Raw genomic sequence first — 25,540 nt, forward strand, 5'->3', positions numbered from 1 at the left:
TCACTCTCACGTGTCAAGAAGTTATTAAACTACAAGGCCATCAAAACCCGAGTTCTTCAATTCTCCTACGCTTTGAAGTCCATTGTGAGTAGAGTAAAAGCTAACATCTCGGCCTGGCAGAAATCTTCCATCCTCAGGGTTTTCTTAAGGCAATCATTGATGTAGTTGTTAGATCACACATTGCTACCGTTGCTGCTATGTTGAGTGACTGCAAAAGGAAACATTACGGCAGCAACTACTAAACGGCTTCCTCCCATGGAAACTAATATTGGGGAAGCTCATGCTCCTGAGCTTAGCAGTAAAACTAATTGTCTTTAATGGCTGCGCGTCTCTGCATCTTGAAGGTGATTTCTTTGCCCACCATCTTAGCCATCAACAAAGCTCTTCTGTCTTTTTATTCGTCTTGTACGTACTACCATCATCTATAATATTCACCACTCACCAGTAGCTGCAGCTTCTTCAGAATTGGACTGCATCGAAGATATCTAGATGTGCAGTCTATTGGGAGGCATTTCCAGCTCCTCTCCTTTTTTTTAAAAAATCATTCATTCACATTAAGAGCGGAATATAATCCCATTTATAGCTCTTTTCCTTGGATTGAGTAGAAAAGGAAAAAAATAAAAAAAAGCTCTAGGGGGCCGAGCTTTTGACGGGGCCTGTGGCCCTGTGGGCAGGCCATGTCTGATCTTTGTTTCTGGTGCCGAGCTTGAGCTTGACCTTGAGCTTAAATCCAGGACAGACCCCCGGGCTGGGCTGGTCTCGGACCATAGGTTACATCTTAAGATTATATTGAAGCTCGGCCCGGCCCGACAGATGATCAGGACATTCCTTCCCTTGAGCCTTGCGTTCATACTACATCTGCAATCTTTGTCCAATTGTTCAATTTGTTCATCTCGAATCGCTTTCAAATATTAATAATAAAAAAAAGAAAGATAAAATACACAGAAAACTAAGCTGGGTTGATGAACAATGGTAATTGGATTGGTTTATCTGAGATGGCTTATTATTATTGCTATTGTTCTCTCAACGATTGCAGGCCGAGTTGTGTCCGTCTCTACTGTCTGCGAACTCGGTGTTATCGACAACAACAAGCTCTACAACTATAGCTTGGCCGCTCCTACTCCTGAATTCCCTCACGGGGTTCTCAGCGAAGATGGGTACGTACTCTCTCTCTCTCTCTCTCTCTGTGGTTTGTTCTTTTTTTCCTTGATCTGGGAATAGCTCGCTTTTCTTTTTCTTTTTTATGTGAATATGTTGTGAGTACCAATAGATTGGCATATTTGATTACTTTCTTGGAATGAAATTTCTGGGATTTTAGTTTTGGTTTGAAATATAGTTGGTATTTTACTATTTGGAGTTGTGGAGGACTTTTAGATTTTGAAATGTAAACATTGATGCATTTCTGTCCTGTTTATGCTCAAGAACTGCGTTTTATGGGACGCAAAGTTAGACTAATCAATGATAGAGAAGATTTTGTTGTCATTACGTGTTACTTAGTTTAAAATGGTAAGCTCAACGTTCGGAGAAATGAGGGCAACTATGGGGTTTCGAATGTTAATGGTGCAAGAAAGATTTTTTTTTTTAAACAACTTAACATTAGGCCTTTATGCATAAAAGTATACCCTGTTAGGGGTTATGTCAAATGTCAAGTTTGAATCGTATCGAAACATAGATATAAGACTTACTTCACATTTGGAATTGATACAGAACTATATAAGTCAACCTTAACACTACCCATTTAATTAAACGGGTTATACGACTCGGACCCCTCAATCATAACCCTTTAATTTTGTGTTGGATTTGTGGATCGTGTTAGAAATTGTCAGTTCCTAATGGAGAAAAAACACAATGTTTTTTCGTATTTGAATCTAGTTTGCAATTGAATTTGATGAATGGCTGTATTATAGTTTCTCTTTCCAAATGGTTTCATAATGACACAAGTAATTTACGCTTATAATGTTGTTTCATATAGGTTTTACAAAGTGGCAGTGAATGAGACTATGGTCTGGTTTCAGGTTGGCTCCATCAGGTTACACTTTGTTTCTTTGCCATTTCATCTCTTGGGTGTCACCCTTTTGAGTCCTAATTTCTTGAGTTGTTAACAGTATCCATGTCTCCAGCTTGTACACAATCGTGTAAATAGAAATTCATGGTGTGGGCCAACAAGAAATGACTTGCAAACAACAAGCTCACTGAATTGTGGGTTTAGATGCATAAACCCTGCATTGGACTTCAGTGGGACTGTTGGATGCAAATTCAATTCCACTCTGCAAAACTAGCATTATCATAATGATTTCTTACAAGCAGTTATAGGCTTGATATCTATCACTTAAGGTTGGCTCACTATTTAGTTTCTCTTTTGTGGTAATGTGGAGCAGCTCTGCGATGGAATGATTTTCAATCATGACCCACCTAAGTGCGTTGACTGCTGGGTAAATACTTCTCAATTCCTACGAAGTTATTTTCTTTGCAGTGATAGATCAGGCAAGAATGTAGTCTAATTTTTTTATTGACTTAGACTGACCCATTTACAATGTCTTTATTTCTTTGGTAAGGTTATATATTTCCTCTATATATTTTGAGGTTTAATTGGAGCTTTTCCTGCTAGGTTACTCACTACAAACTGATCACTTTTAAATAATGCAAACTAAAAGAAACTGAGGCAAAATTTTAGAATCTTAGATCGGAAACTAGAATAGCTTTGGAGTGGATTTCTGAGGCATAGTTTTAGATGTAATTTTTAGCACTTAGAGGGTTCTCAATGCTAGGAAGCTTTAATAAAGTATTTCTTGGAATAAATATGATGAATGCAAATTGCATTTTCTTGTTCTCGTTTGATGTTGTTTTTATTTTTATTTATTTATTTATTTATTTTGTATAAAGTCAAATTACTAGGGATTTTTACAACATTACCTCCTTATTTGTAGGATTGTGGGGGTCCATCACGTTGTGGCATGGATTGTAGTGCCCTCATGGCAAACAACATAGGAGGTAATTGTCCTCTGAGGCATCTCATTTTTCATGTCATGATATACTTAATTGATTAAATGGAGAGAGTTGTTCGTGTTATGGAAGTAGGTGTGAGAATGGGAGTCAATGGCTTAAGCAAGTATGGGGTATATCAGAAATGGTATTCTAGAACTTGTCGCAGATACTTAAGTTTAGCTCTTTGAATCTTTCAGTTCACCATAATTGGGTTTGGATTATATTAGAATAACCTTCTCCTAATCCTTTCCATCTTGATGGAAGATATCCATTGTTGATATAAAAAATGAATCGTAAGGAATAGTGTGCATGGTATGAATTTTAAAGTGGCCAGCTCAGTAAGATCCCTGCTTGGTGAAGCATTTAAGTAATCCTCTTCTGGAAGGTTGGTTTCTGTGTCTGAATGCTTGGCATGCTTCGGTTAGTCATTGGGAAAGTGTTTAGTCTTAATGGTTCTAGAAAAGATGTAGTGTAAGGAGTTATTAGTACTTATCACGATATCTCTACCCGAGTTGCAAAACACGTGCTTAAGGAATTATTACTTATTTTGGCGCCTTCACCTGAGCTGCTCTTATTTCATTTATTTTTTCTACAAAACCAATGAGCAATTAAGGGCCTTTCTCCTCTGTTGTTAGAAGATGAAGTTTTTTTTTTTTGGGTTGGATTGGGAGATAGTTCTTCTTCTAATGGAATCATGTCTTTAATGCAGGTTACCATGCGTGCACCACCATTGGTCGTGCCTCTAGCACAGACATTGAAATCATTGGTAAACTTATTTAATGGCATCTCTTCAGATTAAAAGTAGAAGAATAATCTCATCTTATTAGCTCATGTTGCTTGGTTAGCCTTTGCTTGCTCTAGTGTCCTCAACTCTGAGGTGTAAATTATTTCATAGCATGTTTTTGTTTGTGACTTAAACTTGGAATTGTAAACAGTTTAAACATTTGGCAGATAAAAAGAATCCCCATGTTGGTGTCATTGTCAAGATGTCCCATACTGGCCCAAAGCTCAACTGTTCACTCTCTGTGTCTGTTATTTGTGATTTAAATGGTGTTCAGGTGGGATCTTGTTCCTTTAGTCTTTCTGAAGTCAATGGATTGGATTTTCCTGGGGTTGTTACATATCATATTCATGTTGCTTTTCATCTTTCTGTTTTACAGGGACCACATTCACTTGAGAAATTAGGAACCTGTCATTATGTGAGTCCTTTGAACCTCTAGAAAATTGTTTTATTGCCTCCATTCTTATTGCTTTATGTTATTTCACAATATTGATTTTTAAAACCACATAACCTAATTCCTGGAACACACGCATTCTGTATATGTGTGTGCATGTGTAGAATCAATGTTGCACATTGAGATGGCCAATGAGTTCTGCGACTTCTGTCTCAAATGGCACCTACTCCTCCCATAAGAATGGGGTGAAGAGTGAGGTCACGGGTTCAACACCCATTTGGGGCGTGTATAAATTACATATAAAATAAAAATTGCACTTTGAGATGGTGATTCATTTCCAGTTATTTGATGATTTTCAATAGGACCCTTGACAAATGTAGCGTGATTGAAACCAATTAAAATAATTTGGAAGGTTGTTGGCTCTTCCTATATCCTAGTATACTCCATAATGAGATTTTGATATATTCATTTGGATATGGTGCTTTTTTTGTCCACAATCTTGGCTGTATCTGTAGCCCTTTGGCCTCCTGTTTTCTTCTTTTGCTGGATCCATATTTCTAGCAGTGATGGTACTGACTACTGACTTTTGAGCTTAATGTGGCTGTTAAATACTAGCAAAATTAACTTGATTCTAGGTCCGCAAGAATTTTCAATGGTAGTCGTGACATCTCCTTGCATTCACTATTTTATGCTACAAGGAGCCTTTAGCTTGAACAGCAATCAAACGGTTTAAATGGTGACTTACTGGCATAATTGATGCCAATTCTGGGAGATGAATAATAAATTCTTTGTGTGATTCATAAGGTTGTATTTCAGGTAGATTTCGGTGGCTGTTCCACCTGGTTTCTTCATGTTGAATAAACTGCTACCTGATTTTGTAAGTGCCTTTAGGCTTCAATGCTTCAGTGAGTCTGTTGCCAACCATATTTTCTGGACTGAACCAACCAATTCTTGACCAAAGACAATAAAAGAAAGAAAAACTATAAGATTAGTATGATATACGAACTTAGAACTGAAGATGTGCTCAACCCAATATTTGATGACTAATAAATTCATTAAAAGAAAAATTGATGACTAATAAATGTGTGCTTGTGTCTTGGCTGAATGATGATTGTGAAATGGAAGGAAAACAGTATTATAACTGGTGGTGCTGTTGGAGAGGGGAAAGGGGGGTGGCATTAGATAATCAAGTGATCTAGTTATTGTAGTATGTAGTTTATTGCAACCATGGATCTCAAAGTGATTGCTCTTTGACTGGTAAATGTTTCCTCGGCATCCAAAACTGGTTTACTCAAGTGTACTTGCATGATTCATAGTGATTCGGGTTCATAATTATATTTGTCTGACAGGCTACTGTGCTGAGGCATCCTTCTGGTTGTGCCAAGATTGTACAATTTCATGGTAAAGGGTGGGGTTGGGTTGGCACCTTCATAATCATGTACGTTTTTTAATATGCTCTCTCAAACATTTAAATGTTACAAAATGACACTTTGGTGAGCCCGAAACTTTTAAGGAATCATTTTGATTGCTCTGGTTTTCAGTATGTTGTGCCTTCTTGGAGGATATCTACTGGCTGGTTCAGTTTATCGGTCTTTCATCCTTGGAGTTCGTGGAATAGAAGTATGTTTTCTCACCTGACTGGGGCTTCTTTTTATCCACGTGAATTCATATTATGCATGAATTCGTCCATTGGCATTTGTATGATAAATAAGTGTTATTTATATGTTACTCTGTATTTTCTCATCATATACTTTCAATGACTGTTGTGGATTTGGGTTGACTTTATTCCTCATCTTTGTTTAGATTATCCCAAACTTGGACTTCTGGACCGGTTTACCTCACAGAACACAGGTATTCCTTCCACTTACTTTGCTTCAGTTTCTGTTTCTTTATATTGTGTTGTGTCACACGTATTAACAAGTTTGAATTAAATGTGATTTGTTCTTAAGCTCCATATATGTTTGCTAATTAATAACTCTGAATTCTCTTGTTTCCTCTTTGCAGAGTTCATTTACATCTTTGATGCAGAAATTCAGGGGACCTTCTCAAAGTCACCGGAGCTCCTATTCTCCTGTCAACTTCTGATCATATACATTTTCCATTTAGGATTCTACTGGAGAATTCATCTTGTATCATTTCAGCTCTGCCATGAACATTCAACACAGGTGCAAATAGTTCAGTTCTTGGATAGTTGCCTACAGGCTAAAGGCCACTGGCTTCGATGGAGTGTAGTTTTTTAGATCCTAGTATTGCTTGACATACCACCGTAGTACAGGTGATTTTGGTATCCTTTCCCCCCTGATGTTTCTCATCAATGACAGTCAATTATTTTGATCCCTAAAAGCTGAATATAATAAGTGGTGCTATTTGTTTTCTGTTTAACAGTTTGAATGTAGTGTTTTCTTTATGATGTTATACACGGCCTTTTTGTGGAAAGAAACTTCACATAAAAATCTTTTAGATGTCACATACTGAATCAAGCTCACACAACTGTTTAATTCTTACCGTTGAGGGGAGGAAAAAAAAACATAAAAAAAACCCTTAACCCAATATACGCCCTTTGGATGGATGCTGGAGGATAATCTGCATGGATTAGATGATCTTGTTGCCTCCTAAGTCCTAATAAAATGATCTAACACCTTCTAGGCCTATCAAGATAAACGGCTGAAGGACATTGCTTATCAAAAAGAGGTATTGAAACTGTATGAGGGAATACCTGATTGAAAATATTCTCTTACTGGAATCACCATGTGGGTGGCTTTCTTTCTGCTCTGTTTTGAGAGACACCAGCAGCCATGGCAATGGCAGGTTGTAGCAAAGAAAGTGTTGGTAAGGTAAAAGGCTTGTGAGGAACGAAGTTTGGGTGGAGATTGCAGCTTCCTCCAGATCTGATGAAATTGTAAAACAGATAAGTCAGTGGAATTGATTAGATAGCAGGGAAAGTGGCTTTTGCAACTGACAGGGAAGAACTTGAGTTAGCTGCAGTGATAAACACCCGTCAGATTCATATTGAAAGGCATCCACAATCAAATCCTTCTTTTCTGCATCAATGCGTCATATTTTAGTATTGCTGAAGCTATTCTCGTGCTACATGATTTTATTCCTGACCTTTTCTTATCCCATATAAGATGAGGGGTCTATAATCATGCATTTCTGAGAAATTTTTGTACCTGACTGATGTCATTACTTGTGTCATGCTTTTGTAACACACATTAGACACATCTAACATGGATGAGTGCCTCTCCCACCCCCTCTCATTCCAAAAGCCTACGATTATCCCCAACTTCCAAGATAAGGAAATCGAATTCCTTAAAATTCTCTGCCCGAATTGCAATGACGTGTATGACCACTCGTTCCGAAATTTTAAGAATAGCTTAATTGTACGTGTCGGCATCTCTTTAAGCAAAAACCTGAAGAGAAGAGACCCACTAATTTAATATTAGTTAGATAAACTAAAATTAATTTAATCGATTTAGTTGATCAATCGCTATTATACTACTGACTATCAGCTTTCTTACAGCTGCTATCTCAATTGTTTTTGGTAGGGATTGAGGGTAAGGGAGCAGGTGAGTGCCAACAAACTGAAACTGAAATGTTACCAAATGCCCAATCACACCTTACCTAAAACCCTCGTATATTTAAATCATACTTCTTGGCCTTTTATTCAAACCACTTAGCTACTGTACTTTAGTATTGAAAAGCTAATGGCTATGATTCGCTATTCCTCTAATTAAGACAATCTTGCCTTCGAGGCCAAGCGACATTATGACCTCCCAAAACCATCATGCACCCACTACCCTTCCTCATCACGCCCTTCTAATAAACGGTGGATCGTTGGGTGAAGGAGAAATGATTTTGGAGAGGGGATATGCAATTTTGTGAGGTAAAAACTCGCGCGACTTTGGCTTGATTAAGATTGTGATTCCGCATAAAACAAAAATTTTGCGTGACTTTCGCCCGACGTTGTCTTGAGCTACAATTTTGAGACACTCGTGTGACATTGGTTCGAGTGAAGTTGCACAATTTTGAATAAAAGATAATTTTGTAATTTTACTTTTAGGATTAAAACCCTATCTAGTACTATTTAAATACTATAAGAATAACTTGGCCGCCAGAATTGTTATACTGTTATTCAATTTTATCAATAAGAATACTCTAAAGAGAGTTTTTCTTATGTTTTTCTATATTCTTAAACAAAATTTAAGCTTTTATAGAAACGTTGTGTAATCTAACATTCGTAGATTTTACTTTCCAAACGGAAATACGCCACGTTAAATGTTATTTTAGTTAGAAAGAAGAGTCGTTTAATGATATTTAAGAGAATTTACTGTTGAAAATAATTCTCACATATAATGTAAGCTAGGATTTGTAAACAAAATGTCACACTATCAATTTTGCTTGATATAAAACTTAATCCAATGGATAGAATATTTATAGCAACCATAAGTCCATAATGCATTCCCACTTAGGGTTGAGATTGAATAAAATATACTTAGTGTTATAATCAACTTTTACATTTGTAAACTACCATATCATTATATTGATTTCTCCAACCTAAATACTTCCTATTTATTCAACACGCACAACATGTTGAATCTATCGCCTCATAAACTCCCAACAAAAGAGACTTTCAATTCATCCACGTCCATACAAACAAATGAAGCCACCTCTCTCTTCCTCCTCTCTTCTCCGGAAAACTCGTCTCTCTCCCTACCTTTTCACCTTACTGGCTTTCATACTTTTCGTCGCCATTCTCTACGGCGAGGACTTCATCTGCATGTTCAGCCAACCGCTCCAACTCGTCACCGAGCTGAGCCAACCCTTATCCAGAACCGGTGAGTAGTACTTGATTCAACCCCATCCAATACTTATATATATATATATATACCATGAAAGATAATTAATTATATTCTTTCTTTAGAAGGTTGTGGTTCACTGATCGAGTCGGGTTTTTCTGTGTTTTGGGGTTAGGGAAGAAGTGGGGGAAGTTGCCGTTCGCCATAGGGAAGACCGATGAAGGGTGTGATGTGTTCAGCGGGAGTTGGGTTCGGGACGAGACTCGGCCGCTTTACCAAGAATCAGACTGTCCGTACATTCAGCCGCAGTTGACCTGCCAGGAACATGGACGGCCGGAGAAGGATTATCAGTATTGGAGATGGCAGCCTTATGATTGCTCTCTTCCCAGGTACCCAGCTCAAAATACATATATTTCCAGCTCAAAATAGAAGAAAAAAAAAACACTTTAATTTGGACAAATTAAGTTTAAATTTTTAGAGAATTATTTCAATCCATCTATTTAACTAATATATGCTCTTATAATAATATTTCATTATTGTGGCCGTGTTAATTAATCTTGCTACATCAACTCAACAAGGTGTAATAAAACTTGGATAAAGCGTGTTAATTAACGCTAATCTTTACGTTTATTTCAGTTAACGTGACATGCCTTAGGGAAAAAAATATCTTAAAAAAAGGTTTATGTTAGTTGATATAAAAGGAGTGTGATGAGTGGGTTTGAAGAGTCGAATATATACCATGAAGACAAAAGATATGTCTGAAATGCGAATTGGTTGATGGCTGCTGCTCTTTGAACTTTGAAGGGAAATCAACAGGCAGATAGGCAATGATCCCCACTTTCTTCTGTAATGGCGTTTTTCTGTTTTTTCCTTTATTTTACACCGTTTGACTACTTCTTTGTGTACGAAAAGTCCGATGTTCTGAAATAGGGGAAATTCTACTCGATATTTAAGATAAATTTGCTAAAAATTATTTTTAAAAAAATATTCGAAGATTTTATTTTTCAGTAGAAAATAAATGTTTATTGATAAATAAAATACTTTCTATTTTTTTCAGTTTTATTTATAAATGAATCTATATATTGAATATATTGGATTCAAATTAATTTCCAACTCACCCGAGAGAGACCACGGATTCAAATTTATTGGATTCAATATCTACCGTCCGATGAATCAAATCGCCGGCCTGTCATGACCACGAAGACGTGTCAAGTGATGTTTGGTAATACAAGTCAACAAGCTGTAATAACTTTCACGGAAGCACGTCCCCATCTCCCACCTGTCCGTGTACGTGAGCTGCACTAATCATGTCCACGTGTCTGCCTGTGCAGGCGGGTGCACCAGAAGTGGGACCCAAATGCAATCGCGTAAATATGTTTGTCGGTTTGGGCGAAAATCCTTTTACGAAATAGTTTTAACGATTTTCTTTTTTCTTTTTTTTTCTTTTTTTTCCTTGGATGAATATGAGTAATATTTTTGCCTAAGTTTTCATTCAATTAGCCTGGTGGATATTCGATTTTACGACAATTAAATGGATTTTTTCATCAATTAGCTTCGTTAGATTTTTTTTTTTATTTTTTTTTTATGAGCAGTGATATTTTTTAAACTCATTTTATAGAGTAATGATACATAGCTTTCCTTTTTTTTTTTTTTTGTCCTTCTAAAATTGATGTGGTTCTTAAAATTACCATTAGATCAAAATTTAATAGTGATCTATTTTTTATCCAATGATAATTTTAAGAAACACATCAATTTTAAGGAGGAAAAAAGAATATTATATATCATTACTCAATTTTATAACGTAAGGTATTTGAAGTTTTTTTTTTTTTAAAAAAAAAAAAAACCCAATTAAAAATTTAAAATATGCATTCTCAGCCTGTACCAAAAGAATATGTTCAATAAATTCTTACGAATAAAAACAAACTTTTAGTTTGGGCCCTTAAAGCAGTTTGAGAGTTGAGCCGACAGTTTATGCTTGTCGGCACGGCCCACCATATATGCTCAATGATTATGTTTCTCATTCTATAGTTTTTGTAAGGACCCGAAATAAATAAATAAAATATATATAATTTTTTTTTTTAAAAAAAAAAAAAAAGAAAAAGTTCAACAGTTTTGTCACTTTGTGTGTGACAAAAAAAAAAAAAAAAAAAAAAAAAAAAAAAAAATCAATGAAGTATTGTGTGCAACATATTAGTCCTGATTGAGCTTGTCTTAGAAAATTGTTGTTCCTGAGTTAAAAGTTAAATATGGTAACAGTTGTAGGTTTGATATGAACTTGAAACTTGTTTTTAATTTTTTTTTTTTTTTTTTTTTTTTGTGTTATATTTGTAAATTATCACTTATTTCAAAAGTTTGAACTGATAAAAAATGATAATAAATTTAATCATTTAATTAATATTATAACATTCTCTCTTATGTGTGGTCTTAAACTATTCCTTAATAAGTAATACAAAATATATATATGAAATATTTAATTCAAATAAGAGATGAATTACGAAGACAGAATTTAAACTATGAACGTATACTCTTATACAATGCCTAACATCTCAAATTAATTAATAATGTACAGTTTTAATGCCACCTTGATGCTTGAGACACTCCGAGGGAAGAGGATGATGTTCGTCGGAGATTCCTTGAACCGGGGTCAATATGTTTCCATGGTGTGTCTCCTCAATTCAATTATACCTGAGGATGCCAAATCCATGGAAACTTTCGATTCACTCACCGTTTTCACAGTCAAGGTAATTAAACTTAAATTTACATATACTTCTGATCGAGTGTTCAAATTTTGCGTACGTTATTGTTTGTAACTTTTTCTTCTGTTTCCCCATGTTTAGGAATACAATGCCACAATCGAGTTCTACTGGGCGCCATTTCTTCTTGAATCAAACTCGGATAATGCTGTTGTTCATAGGATACCTGATAGGATTGTTCGGAAAGGTTCAATCAATAAGCATGGCCGAAGTTGGAAAGGTGTTGATATATTGGTATTCAATACCTATCTTTGGTGGATGACCGGCTTGAAGATGAAGATCTTGTATGAATTATGATCTTGCTCCAATAGAAATTATTCATTCACTTTTCAGGGACGAAACTGGCCAATGGCCAGAACTCATTTATCACATTAATTTTATATCGGCTAATATAACGTGTTTTAAATTATTATTCTTTTACGTCAATCGATATAAAATAAGTGTGATAAATGAGTGCAAAAAGTAGTATTTTTTTCTCGGCTTTGAAATTTTTCTTTTAGTCTTGTTCGGAAAGCCGTAACTACTTCGGGCTCTCGTCCTTGGTTCTGTCTCTATTTACTTTCTTATAATTCCTTCCGATTGCCCGGCAATTGTCTAATGGCTTAAGTTTTTCAGGCTAGGATCTTTTGACGATGAAGTGAAAGACATTGTGGAGCTGTCAACTGAGGATGCTTATCGAATGGCAATGAAAAGTATGTTGAGATGGGTGAGGAAGAACATGGACCCCAAGAAGACAAGGGTCTTCTTCACTAGCATGTCGCCTTCTCATGGAAAGTAAGAACTTCTCAAATCTTAACTCTCTCTCTCTCTCTCTCTCTCTCTTTTGCACCCATACTTAGTCCTTTAGGGGTAGGATGGGAGGATTTGAATATGACGTATGATGAAATAGTGCTTATTTCAAGATTAGAAATTTAATAATTTATTTACTATTTTAATATTTTGCTCATGTGTAGACTTAGATCAACATTTTGTTACCATGACAAGGTAAATAGGTGAAAAAATAATGAATTTAATTATTTAACTATTATTTTACTAACATACGATTCAAAATTAAGATTTTAAGTTGGTTGGCACCCAAAAGGATAAAGCATATGACAATATGGTATTGACAAAGTTTTCTCATGCTTACATTTGTCTTTTAAGCATGTACTTTTCGTTTGCATTTCCTCAAAACCAATTTAATTAAATGATTAACCATAGGGGTGGAACCATAATATCAGCAAGGGGGTAAATCTAAAACAAAAACTTTTTGGGGAGTAAAAACATAATTTTAAAGAGTTTATTCCATAAACCAAAAAAAAAAAATCTTTAATTTTGAAGGGGTTTTTAAAATTTTGGGGGCTACTCACCTTATGCATGCTGTAATTCCGCCCTTGAACATGAAAGATTGAGTGTTAAAATATTAATTAAATTATTAAATTTATTATTATTTTTATTTATTTAAACTTTTAGATTAACAGATGATTTGACAATAAGGTGACACTAACATTTGAACTTTGGCAGAAGCATAGATTGGGGTGGTGAACCGGGTCTCAACTGTTACAATGAGACAAGTTTGATCGACGATCCAAATTATTGGGGTTCAGATTGTCGAAAAAGTGTAATGCAAGTCATCGGAGACGTATTCAGTGAATCGAAGTTTCCCATTACATTTCTCAACATCACCCAACTCTCAGGTTATCGGAAAGACGCGCATACTTCGATATACAAGCAACAGTGGAGTCCATTAACTCCTGAACAGAAGGCAAACCCTGTTAGCTATGCGGATTGTGTGCATTGGTGTTTGCCTGGCCTTCAAGATACCTGGAATGAGCTTCTCTTTGCCAAGCTATTCTATCCTTAATGGCAGTCAGAATTTGAGAAATCCTCATTCTTTCGGATGGTGTTTTGAAGCTGATACTTAAGAGAAGGGTTAGAGAGAGCGAAAGAAAAGAACAGTACTGTGTAAAATAACAATGATTGTTGCAAAGGAAAAAACAAAGAAAACAACGAAAATACGATTGATTTTTTTGTAATTAGAAAGAAAAAAAAATCAAAATGACAAAATATGGTTTGAGGATTGAAATTACGATTAATTGTTTCAATTTAATCCTTAAAGTTTTTAAAATACCTCAATTCTAATTAAGAACAAAATTTCCTTGTTTCTAGTAAAAAAAAGAAAATGTATGATTTGAAAAATCTTGGATAAGAGAAAGCACCTTTTGGAAATGTTTGTAAGCAATAAATGCTTTTGTGATTCACAGTATTTCAACTAATCTAAACAAAGGCTTTTCTTAATTGGGTTAAGTGTTAAAGTTAAGGACCAATCCTAACTTAAACATAGGAATTAGGATGAAGTTACATAAAAAGTTAGAATGATGAATCGGGTCCATTGGGGGAGTGAAGTAGTAAGGTACCCCCCCCCCCCAAAAAAAAAGGCCAAAATAATTGTTTATTGAAAAACAAAAATCCAAAAAAGATTGCAGTGGTCAAGTTCATGACATGTTGGCATTATGGTTCTAATAATGCTAAGGGAAATTATCCCATACACGAGTTTTGATCTTGTGATAAATAATCCTTTGTGGGGGAGCTATTATTAGAATTATTAGAATTATCCCATAATAATTCTAATAATGCTAAGGGAAATTAAGCATCCATTGTGGGGGAGCTATGGACCTCACAAGGCTCTACCTAGCTATCCCCCTCCACCCCCACAAAAGGGCGATAGGGATTGATCTCCACCCACCGCCAACCTTTGCTCGGGTGGAGATTCATCCTAACCGTTCTTTATTTTTAGTTTTTGTTTTAATTTTATTTTTTTTGTGTGTATATATTTCTTGATATATGTGACTATTTTTTGTTGGACTTACATGAAAAAGACGACAGCGGACAGGACTTTTGTTAGAAGATTAATAGAAAATATTGCAAAGTAACACATTTGTTAAATGGTAAAAAATCAAATAATTTAATTATCAAAATTAAAAATTTAAGTTTTATCTGTTATTATATGGTCAAAAGTATAGGGAATTCCTCTATATCAAAACAAAGTAGACCTATTCATCTGGAAAGAAAGTCTTTTGGGCCCCTCAAAAGGTTGCTGCTTTATTGATCAGGAAGGCCCATGTCGTGTCGTAGGTTGGTGAACTCATTACACTTGGGGAAAAAACATTCATCAAAAGAAGCTCATTGGGGGCCCCATTGAAATGGTTGCTAACTTGTTAGCTTCCAAACAACATGAGATTCTTCGTTCTTCCACCCAAACGCAAGCATCCGTTCAATTACATCCTGCGTCTTCGATCTGCACTTGGCAGTATGCCTGGCAATTTTTCATGCCACCCGTAAATTCGACATGTTTGATACGGAATTAACAGGTTATGATTAATGGATTTGATTAGTTTTATCAAATGGATTGGGTTAGGGTTAATTTATATATAGTTTTATATTTATACTTCGACAAAACTTAAACTTGAAATACAATATAAAAGTGACAAATTTTGACACGACTCGTGAACTCGACATGAAATTAATGGGTTAGGATCGAGGGATTTGACCCGTGTTACCGTGTAATTATATGGACAGGGCTATAGTTAACCTTTATAGCTTTATATTCATGCCTTGACATGACCCGAACTTGGTATGCAAACATGAATTGCCATCCCTACTTAGCATCATTCCTTGCCTCCAAAATATTAATAGTAATGTTATTTAATAGATTGCTATATGACTGTTATACAATTAGTGATTCATCCTAAATTCAATAGTGATTTTAAAAGTTAAGAATTGCAAGAACATGCTCATGTGAAATATTATTTGGTGCGCAAATTTCAAGGGAAAAAAAGATGTTTGGATGTTTAGTAGAATTTAAATTGTTTTTGAAATCATGTTTATGTAAGAGTTGTATGAGATTATTTTTTCACGGAAAACTATGGTAGCAAATAATTGATGGTATGAAAAGTTGTGTAGAATATAATATAAGATATTATATTTTTCTAATTTTTTATTATAATATAATATAATATAATATATTCACACATGTTGTACGCCATTTATTGATAATTGCTTGCTTTTGTTGATTGTCCGTCACGTGGCATGTAATTCGGACCGTATGGTTATCTCATCAACATCATGCATCCGTTTTGCGTTGGAATTCGGATTTTATTCGAATTAGTTCAGGTGAATTCAAGTAGCATTGGGATTTAATTCAAGGATCCGATTTTTTTTTAAGAAAAACCTGATACTATAGCAAAAGTATCAAGATTATTCTTATTCCCAAACATCCCATAAAAGTATGCCTTAATGTTGTTTACAGGAAAGTTAACAATATGTATTTTTATATGTGCTTGGAGTTATATTATAATTTTTGAACATAATTAGTACTATATACATGCATAAAGCATAATTTTTTATAAGAACTTAAAGAGTTGAATAATTCTACATGTACATTAAATGTTTTTCAAGTATCCATCAAAAAATGAGATGACATTAATTTAAAATCACCATTAGACATGTGATTGATCAAATGATGATTTTAATCAAATTGTGATTTTAAAAGTTACCTCATTTTTTTATGGACACTTGATAAATACGTACATAATGTACTATTAGAATTACTCTAAAGAGTTAATCATAAATAAATTACTATATATTTTTATTTTATTTTATTTTAGAATTATTTCAAACCCTCTAGATATAAAAATCCTTACTTCGTCCTTGAGGTTTGAATTAAGCATTGTAAATAAGTTGATACATCCCAAACAAATGGGTCACTAAGTTTTCTAGACATTTAGGTCACTACCTAGAATAGGTGACACTCATGCATGTGAAGCTTAAATTGTTCCCTCGTTCTCACTCTTGGTTTCTTTTTTCAAAATAATAATAATAATAATAATTTTTTTAAATAAAAAAAAATAAAAAAGGAAAAAAGGAAAAGGGCAAGAGCTTTGCCACTAGTTTTCAAGTCGTGAAGCCATAAGAAATCTCTCACAGTTGCAAGAAATTTCTTGGTAATCTCTGCGTGAGATCCCGATCCGTGATTGACTTGGTTTTAGAGGGATTTGGATCTCTTTGTCATTGGGACCCAAATTCTAGCAATTTTCCAGTGAAAGTGAGAGATGAGACTTATTTGTTTGAACTTGGGGTCTGTCCAGAACTTGCCCGTATAGATGGGTTCTAGAGAGATTCCCCCACATTTAGTACTGTTCAAATTACTAGCATTAATTCAAATAATAAAATTACTGAAGATCTCTATGTTGTCATTCTCCGCCCAACAAAGAAAGATAAGGATAATAACAGAAAGCTTTGAGAGATGAACCCCTTGCTCTAACAGAGTTCTCCTACTTGGATGAGAAAGTCTCGTCTACCATGAGTAATGTTATGACTATCTTTTTATTTTCTTAAAGTTAATATGATTTTTAAAATCATCATTTGATTTGAGATGATAAATCATTATTAGATTTTAATCCAATGAAGATTTTAAAAGTCGCATCAATTTTGGGAGAATAAAAAGATGGTATTTGACATTTCCCTCTTTGATACCCTTGCTCTAAGAGATTAAGGGAGCATAAATAATAACAAGAATCCTTAATTACATGGAATTCATGTCCATTTTAGAGTACTAAAAGCAATTTCTCTAAATCTCATTATTTTCAATATATGTAGGAAAAACTCCTAAAAAATCTATTGAATCAGATTCCCTTGTTATTCCATAAACTAAGGAAACATCAAGAGAACCAAAAATTGTATTTTAAATATAGGGAAACAAAAGTGGTTCCCCTAACATAAATTTTTTTTTTTAAAAAAAAAAACTTTATCTTTCCTCTCTCATTTCTCTAACATTTATTTGAAAAACTATTTAAATAATTTCTCTATCCTCTCTATTTTTCTTAACATTTAATTTAAAGTATATTTAAATAGTATAAGAAAAATTATTGTGTAATGCATTTAGTATCCGTTTGGGTTTGCGAATATTTTGGAAAAAAAAAAATTAAAAAAGAAAAAAGAAAAAGTAGTGGCTTAAGAAAGTAGTGTGGAAGAAGGTGATGTCCAGTTAAATCAGTCGTGGGACACAAGGAAACATATGGGTGGGTTTTTGATTTCATTCTCATGCAAAAGACGGGAAGGAGGACATTAAAAGCCTCCTTGCCCACTTGCAAACCAACTTGCAACTCCAACACGTACATAAAATACAAAGAGATATATGGAATATAAAAGCCAAGTTGCATTTGTTTCCACACCAAGTTGAGTTATTAAAGCCAAGTTGAGTTGCAGTGCAGCTGTTGATTTTTTCAATGCAGAAAATTTGTATTTTTTAATATTTGCCAATTCAAACTTTAAAAAAATTCCCAGGCCTAGCTTTCTTTTTATTTATATATTATTATTAAATGAGGTTGAAGTGTTTTTTTTTTTTTTTTTTTTTTTTTTAACATAGATTAGAAGTTTCAAGGAAACTTACAAAAATTAATACAAATCGTCCCGACTGTCATGCACTAGTACCTAATAAAGCATCTGCGCAATAAAAAATTTAATTATTTGATGCACTGAAACGACAATAAAATGGAGATTTATCATAATCACCATAATTTTTATTTTTTTTTTACTGTGTGTTGAAAAAAGAAAAAAAAGCATTTGGTCAACTTTAACTCGTACGAGGTGACGAGGTCTTTCACCCGGCAATCACGTATAAGATTAATGGATTTAGATTATATTAACTCTCTCGATCACTTAAATTATCTAAGCATATATATGTAGCATTTTTTTTTATAATAAATTTCTGAAAATCTATATTCTTCAATAAATAACAGGATCGATCTCCTGATATTAATTATGGATGATGATATATAGGACATCATCAAATATTGTTAAATAGATTGTACCGAAAATAGTAGATCTTAATCTTACTGTCCGTATATATATATATATATATATATATATATATATATATATATCCAATTGTGTAAATTTAGAACTCATACTTTTATTTCATCTTTATTTTACAGGTCAATTAACTATTAAATCAGGTCCGATTAATAAAACAAAAAATTTGAAAGTTGATTAATTAGCACATCAACCTTAATAATAAGACGAGATAAAAGTAGAATAAATTAAAAGCCTCTATTTTTGAAGCTGACGTAATTTTAAAATTATAATTGAATTAAAATTTAATAATAATTCATTCTGATATTTAAATCTAACAATAATCTTAAAAGATAAGTAAGAAACTACTAATGTAGGACGATTTAGCCTATCAAATTAATTAGATAGGCGGATGTTAAACGCATCCCATATATATGGTCTAATTGCTGACAAATTAAAAGGGGGCCACATCTGATTTAAAATTACCGTTTTGCTGATTTTGTTCGATCTCTAAGAAATATTATCTTCTGCCATGCCAATTACTAGGGTTCACTGATCGGTACATGAAGACAAGAATGGGAAGACATGAAAGCAAACTGGGCGGGGAGAATTCACAATGAGTATATATATATATATATATATAGTACGTACCACTTTCAAAATTACATACACAAAAATGACCAAAACACACACACACAAAGAAATTAAGAGACGTGAATATACATAAAACATAAAAAAATACACCTGTGATATTCTATAAGCTAACGTTGGATCGAGCAAGCAAGTGTCTTCAGAACAGAAGGTTATTATCACCTCCAACCATTGCCATCGATCTGAGATTCTGAAAGAGCCTTCAGAAAAACCCAACACTCTACGAATTAATTTCCCATAATATGGATCGATCTCAATGATCCGGCCATGACAGCCGATCGGACCCATATCAGAAACGGAAAGAAGAAAAGAATCATTCACGACCAATATCGTTTCTTTGTTACTCTTTAGCCATGTTCTCGGCGATCTGAGCCAAAGACTGTAAATTGCAACGTACTATCGTGTCCACAAACACGCACGTCTCTTCCTTGGTGTTACCGGGAGGAACGTCGACCACGTAGGACTCTACCACGACCGTACCGGTTCCGCCGGACGAGGCGGCGTGGAGGGTGGTGACGGACCTGTAATTGCGGAGGCGGTGGTCCCCACCGACAACGCTGAAGCTGATTACGTGGCGATCGTCGTCGAGGATCTCGAGGCGCTCGGTGCTCGACTCGGCGGGGAGCCCGGACACCACGTGGACCTCCCGGAGCGTACCCACGTTCCCGTCGCCATCGATGACTTGGCAGCTCTTGAGGAAGTGCTTGTAGGCCTGCGGGTTGTCGAAGCGGCGCACCACGGACCAGACAGTCGAGACGGGCGCGTCGATGTTCTGCACGACGGCCGAGCAGCACTGCTTGGGCGCGACCGTGTGGGTGTGGTAGCGAGCCACCGCGTCGGGTACGGGGACGACCGGGTGGTTCGTAGTTTGGGAGTGTTTGGGGCGGTTGACGGTGGCGGGGTTGGTTCTTCGGAGTTGGAGCGATGAAGGCATTCTCGATCTTTGTTTTCTTGGGAAAGTTAGGGCCGTCTCCAATACATATTGACAGTATATATAATATGCTTTGTGAAAAGAAAGAGAGAGTTTGGGCTATTTCCTGTTGCCCACTTGCATTAGTTTTGCTCTTTCTGATCCTCTCAGAGAGAGAGAGAGAGAGAGAGAGAGAGAGAGGATCCTTTAGACTTGTTGCGAGAGAAAGGAAGAGGAGAGAAGGAGCTTTGATCACGCCGTAGTGGCAAGTGGATCGTCAAGTTGCAATTTGTTTGGACTTTGTTTTAGCCTTAATTATCCCTTTCCTTTTTTGTTTTTTTTTTTAAAAAAAAAAAAAAAAAATTAATTATAAATTCATTAATAATCAGAAAAATTAGAGCAACAAGTACCCTAGATACAACTAAGATTTTTTTAATCCAAACTTGATCTTTGGCTAGCCCATGTGCAATACTATTAGCTTCATTTTTCACATGACAATTAAATCTGTTAGTCTTGTGATCACCCGTTAAAATTAAATTCCTCTTATATTTCATCCACAAGTTGTTCAAATCTACTCTAATTTCTGTCATTTGCCTTCACAGCATTCACAATCCACGCCACATCGATCTCCCTCTAGTATGATTTTTTTGTAATCTCCAAATCACGACTAAAATTTGTGGCGTACAATGTTGCCATTGCTTTTGCCGCGCGCAATTGGCTCCAATATATATATTGTAGATTTTGTTGTAGTAGTACTCCTAATTAGTGTACGTAAGATAGAACATAACCTTCGTGATCCCGTATAATAATACCAATGCATGTCTATGCATGCGTTCATTTGGTTTGTCTACCACGACATTCAAATTGACTTGTAGTACACCGGTTGGAGGGCTTGTCCACCCCATTTGCGCTATATCTTGAGTGTCTCTCCTTTGCTCGCGTTCCAATGCTTGGACTCTTCGAAATTCATTAGGAGATGCTGCATGTATGTTTGGATGAGTAAAATCTCTTCCGTGCACTATTGTATTTTTCATAAACCAAATTTTACTTGCTATCACCACTAGGAATTGATGCTCCTCATTCTCACATTTGTCTAACATCTCCGTCACATGTAGAAACTCAGAACCTTAACAGAACTTTTCTGCATCTTTTTACTACAAGCTCCCCAAACATTTCGAGCTTAAGGACAACTCCATATATAGGATATATATGTTTGATATAGTCTTTACTTCCAGCCCAAAATTGGGTGATAAAGGATTTGACACTATGCGTCTCTTGAAAGAAATAGGATCCTCTCCATTTCAAATGAAATGGAGAAGAGCCGGTCCCTTATTTTACAAGAGGCAAAATTGTCATTTCAATGCTTTGGACAATTTTGCCCCTTGCAAAACAAGGAACCGGCTCTTTCCCTCTTGAAAAGGTTTTCTTTGGTCAGGAATTTATTATTACACGCTCGATCTCTATAACAACATCTTTACTGCCACTTAGTTAATTACTAAGTATTAATGCTCTTGTCTTTTATTATTATTTTTTTCAAACTTCTATATATATAAAGCTTGAAGATTGTCGATGATTTATGTATTTTTTTGGACGTCTTTTAGTTCAGTCTATTAAACTAACATAAATCTTTATAGCAGATGAATCTCACCTACATTTTTAATTTTTACATGTTTTTTTTTTTTTTTTTATGAAAAGAGTGAACTTCATTATTGAATAAACTCATCTTGCTCCGCGAGTACAATACTTTGGATAACGACGGGGCATTCCCCTATCCAAACCTTATCTAAAAATTGAGAAAGAGCACTTCTAGCCAATACATGGGCTGCCATATTAGATTTTCTAGTAACACGATGAATCTGGGCATAGAGAATTTTACATGTTTTTTTAACAGAGCATTTGATTTTCAAATATATTTTTTAAGATTCTCACATGCACACATGTTAATTTAATAGATTGTCAAAAAAAGAAAATGTTAATTTAATACACTGAATTAAAAAGAATTTCCTCTTACTAGCTTAAATTTTCGGGCATGACCAACTCCCATAGTGTGACGGGCGGTGTACGTGTACAAATTCCGAGAACAAGTTTACCAACCTATGACTGACCGGCGATTATTAATTAGCTATATATATATATATATATATATATATATATATATATATATATATATAATATTGTAAGAGAAAGTCCTCCAGGTCTCAAGCCGTAAGATATCAACCGAATGTGGAAAAGAGCATGAAGCAGTCCAGTTGCAGACATTGAGATTGTCAAAGTATGCTTTTAAAACGCACATGGTATTATGTATATACCAGCGGTCTTACAAAACAGGTGACTATCGAGATGATAAAAAAAAAATGGGGAAATTTGAGAGTGAACAAACCCTAATTAAGGTGAAAAATACTCAATTTGATGAATTCAAATTTCATCAACAAACCCATTTGAGTTAAAGTAATCAAATAATTATTCATCATTCACTTCAACTTTATCGAAATTGAATTTATATATATATATACGTATTTGTTCGGTTCGTTCTAGTCTTTGCAAGAAGAAAACAACATTAAAATTAATTAAATGGATTATCAAATTTTTAGCTTTTGGTCAGTGCTCGAAAGGTGATAATTAATGAAATTAAATTTTCATTATTCTTCAGACATTCACTAATTAAGATCGAACATGAGAGAATAAAATAATCTATTCTATTGAGCATTCTTAGTAGTCTCACCAAAATAGTTTTTTAGTTATTTTGGTGAGCCAATTTGATGAAAATCATGAAAAACCACTCCCAGTAGCCTCACCATTTTAACCAAAAAAATTTGATGATTGAAATTACTAACCAAATTAGATGAGGCATTTTCACTCAACAACCCACTCACCAAATTTTGTTTCACCTTTCTCTCTCACATGATTAACACACTTTTTTGCCTTTTTCTCTCATTTTCTTCTCTCATCTCCCATCTCTCACACGATAATGTCCTTATTTTATGGATATGAATGATTTTTTGTAAAAAGATTATATAGAAAAAAAATAAATAAATATGAAAAAATTATTATTTAAATGGAATAATAAATATTGACTAGTTAAAATGGTGAGGCTGCTGGATGAATTTTAATAAAGTGGCTCACGAATAGAAAAAAGTAATTTTTAGTTATTTTGGTGAGTAAAATTTGGTGAGGCTACTAGGAATGCTATGGAGTTTGGTTTGCCAAGCATTCCTAGTAGCCTCACCAAAATAGTTTTTTAGCTATTTTGGTGAGCCAATTTAATGAAAATCCTGAAAAATCACTCCCAGCAACCTCACCATTTTAACCAAAAAAAATTTGATGACTGAAATTACTAACCAAATTAGATGAGGCATTTTCACTTAACAACTCACTCACCAAATTTTGTTTCACCTTTCTCTTTCACATGATTAGCACACTTTTTTCCTTTTTTCTCTCATTTTCTTCTCCCATCTCCCATCTCTCACACGGTAATGTCCTTATTTCATGAATATGAATGATTTTTTGTAAAAAGATTATATAGAGAAAAAATAAATAAATATGAAAAAAATTATTATTTAAATGGAATAGTGAATATTGACTAGTTAAAATGGTGAGGCTGCTGGGAGAATTTTAATAAAGTGGCTCACCAGAATAGAAAAAAAATGATTTTTAGTTATTTTAGTGAGTAAAATTTGGTGAGGCTACTAGGAATGTTCTTAATCAGTCACTGAAAATTCTCCCTGTGCAAAAATAAACGATGAAAATGGGCTCGATCAAGTGAAAAACTAGTTTGAATTCTCCCGCATTAATCAATTATACCGTCTCATTTCAAAGTTTCCTATCAAATTTTGAATTAGTCATTGTTAAAAACAAATAAAAAATTAATTAAAATTATTATGTAATATATATAATTATATATTGTGAAATAATTCTGAGATAATTTTATTTTATTTTATTTTTTTATTTTTTTTTTTTTTTTGGGAGCAGTTTAGGGGACTGCTAATGGAAAGGTAAGCTATTTCTATCTGCCGCCGGAAATGAAGTTTTTTTTTTTCTCCCCCTCTCTATCTCTTTCTTCTATTGGGGGTTAGTTGGGTGGGGGGATATATCAGTAATAATCTACCCATCAACTTGGTTCTACTTTAATCATTTTTCTCTCTCTCTCTCTAAACGCGCGGATGCCGTTTTACCGACTATTTAATTACTCTTACCAACTTTGTTTTAGTGTTAATTAAGCATGATTCCATCTCCGTAAACTTTTATAATTTTTTCTTCTTCTTCTTTTGTCCAGTTCTGTATTTCTTACCAAGTTGATAGTTTTTAAGTTGGAACCGCTCCTGACGTGCATGATGCTCTTACTAGAAAAAACCCATTTGTTTGTCTCGGTAAGGTCAAACCCTAGCAATGACGCCTGAACTGACGTTCCACTTTATTTGATTATTGGTTTAATGGCTCCAAAATGGCCTCCCCATTTTTATTTCTTTTTCTTTCACTTCGTAAAAGATGAAATAATATAGATATTTAATTAATTTGTTGAAATAATTTTTTGGACTGCAGAACGGATCGATCACTTGCAAAACATAGAAAAATGATCATCATGAAATCATCGGTTCCAAGAGGCCGGTCGACCGAAGAATGCTTAAGCATTCGTTTGGATTTGTGATTTCAAAAAATGCGATTTAAAATGTACGATTTTAAAAAGTGATTTTTAAAAACGTAGTTTAGCGTTTGGTAAAATGACAAATTAGCCTTTAAAATTATGCATTTTCAAAAAAGCACCATCTTACTTACTATTTGAAAAAGCATAATTTTTACGTTTTCAATTGCAATTTTTAAAAATGCAATTCCCAAACGATTTATGTTATGCGATTTAGTTTAAAATTGCACTTATTGTCTACAAAATCGTAATCTCAAACGCACCATAAGCCAGTAAGGTATTTGAGAGAATAATTAAATAAAGATATTTTTTGAAAAAATAATTGCGATACCTCATTTTTCTTTTTCTTTTTTGGAGAGAACGATAAATGCAGGTAATTCCTGATTTTTGGAGAAATTACTCCCTTTTAACATGGGAGAAATGAATATGGTTACTGGATATATGCTTATCACGCGATGAGTTTATAATTGTCTAATATTGTTCAATTATTTTTCATGTAGTGGACTGCTCGAGTGGGATCCACTGCTAATTTATATCTACACCAATCTTCCTTCTGGGTAAATTGCAAGGTTATGAAGAATTTCTACCAAGGGTCGTTTGTCAATTACGACCATTTTCAGTCCAACCAAAAACTTTGCCGTCCCAAGCATCGTTAAACTTTACTTGAAAAAAGTTTATGTGCGTGTACAAATATATAGCCATGAATATATAACATAAGAAACCATAATCTGGAATGGTTTTGTGAGCTAAGTAGAATAGTTCAAATGGTATAGCCAAGTTGCCTCTTCTGCCCAATATTT

General features: G+C 34.4%; 3 protein-coding genes and 1 long non-coding RNA gene across 6 annotated transcripts; 2 read left to right on the forward strand and 2 right to left on the reverse strand.

Annotated features, from left to right (window-relative positions):
- The first annotated feature begins 857 nt into the window (after positions 1-857).
- Positions 858-6,542, forward strand: LOC133862827 (uncharacterized). 2 transcript variants are annotated; one of them, XM_062298705.1, is made up of 11 exons: positions 876-1,157; positions 1,973-2,015; positions 2,379-2,432; positions 2,928-2,991; positions 3,695-3,751; positions 3,937-4,043; positions 4,146-4,184; positions 5,510-5,598; positions 5,702-5,780; positions 5,964-6,011; positions 6,165-6,542. In XM_062298705.1, the coding sequence occupies exons 1-11, from the start codon at positions 970-972 to the stop codon at positions 6,243-6,245; spliced, it is 849 nt and encodes a 282-aa protein (XP_062154689.1). In that variant the 5' UTR covers positions 876-969; the 3' UTR covers positions 6,246-6,542. The 2 variants fall into 2 exon arrangements, with proteins under 2 accessions (XP_062154690.1, XP_062154689.1); XM_062298706.1 differs by lacking the exons at positions 5,510-5,598; positions 5,702-5,780; positions 5,964-6,011; positions 6,165-6,542 and adding an exon at positions 4,325-4,600 and having other exon boundaries at positions 858-1,157.
- Positions 4,210-7,322, reverse strand: LOC133862829 (uncharacterized). Of its 2 annotated transcripts, none has more exons than XR_009899318.1 (2): positions 6,877-7,322; positions 4,210-5,110 (listed from the first exon to the last, which is right to left on the reverse strand). It is a non-coding gene; the product is annotated as an uncharacterized LOC133862829 (long non-coding RNA). The 2 variants fall into 2 exon arrangements; XR_009899317.1 differs by having other exon boundaries at positions 4,210-6,743.
- Positions 7,323-8,740: 1,418 nt separating this feature from the next.
- LOC133864161 (protein trichome birefringence-like 33) lies at positions 8,741-13,784 on the forward strand. The gene is made up of 6 exons (XM_062300412.1): positions 8,741-8,995; positions 9,132-9,345; positions 11,526-11,697; positions 11,794-11,993; positions 12,325-12,483; positions 13,213-13,784. The coding sequence occupies exons 1-6, from the start codon at positions 8,818-8,820 to the stop codon at positions 13,550-13,552; spliced, it is 1,263 nt and encodes a 420-aa protein (XP_062156396.1). The 5' UTR covers positions 8,741-8,817; the 3' UTR covers positions 13,553-13,784.
- A 5,366-nt stretch (positions 13,785-19,150) lies between these two features.
- LOC133863757 (abscisic acid receptor PYL4-like) lies at positions 19,151-20,324 on the reverse strand. The gene has a single exon (XM_062299836.1). The coding sequence runs from the start codon at positions 20,123-20,125 to the stop codon at positions 19,532-19,534; it is 594 nt and encodes a 197-aa protein (XP_062155820.1). The 5' UTR covers positions 20,126-20,324; the 3' UTR covers positions 19,151-19,531.
- Positions 20,325-25,540: the final 5,216 nt, after the last annotated feature.

The sequence above is a fragment of the Alnus glutinosa genome, chromosome 3 (genome assembly GCF_958979055.1).
Source record: "Alnus glutinosa chromosome 3, dhAlnGlut1.1, whole genome shotgun sequence".
In the NCBI taxonomy this organism is placed as follows: Eukaryota; Viridiplantae; Streptophyta; class Magnoliopsida; order Fagales; family Betulaceae; genus Alnus; species Alnus glutinosa.

Coding starts and splice junctions, on each gene's coding strand:
- LOC133862827 (XM_062298705.1), top strand. CDS start 970: ATGGTAATTGGATTGGTTTATCTGAGATGGCTTATTATTATTGCTATT. Junction 4,044..4,145: donor GTGATTTAAATGGTGTTCAG/GTGGGATCTTGT, acceptor TCTGTTTTACAG/GGACCACATTCACTTGAGAA. Junction 5,599..5,701: donor GTTGGCACCTTCATAATCAT/GTACGTTTTTTA, acceptor TCTGGTTTTCAG/TATGTTGTGCCTTCTTGGAG.
- LOC133864161 (XM_062300412.1), top strand. CDS start 8,818: ATGAAGCCACCTCTCTCTTCCTCCTCTCTTCTCCGGAAAACTCGTCTC. Junction 8,996..9,131: donor CCAACCCTTATCCAGAACCG/GTGAGTAGTACT, acceptor TTTTGGGGTTAG/GGAAGAAGTGGGGGAAGTTG. Junction 9,346..11,525: donor TATGATTGCTCTCTTCCCAG/GTACCCAGCTCA, acceptor AATAATGTACAG/TTTTAATGCCACCTTGATGC.
- LOC133863757 (XM_062299836.1), bottom strand. CDS start 20,125: ATGCCTTCATCGCTCCAACTCCGAAGAACCAACCCCGCCACCGTCAAC.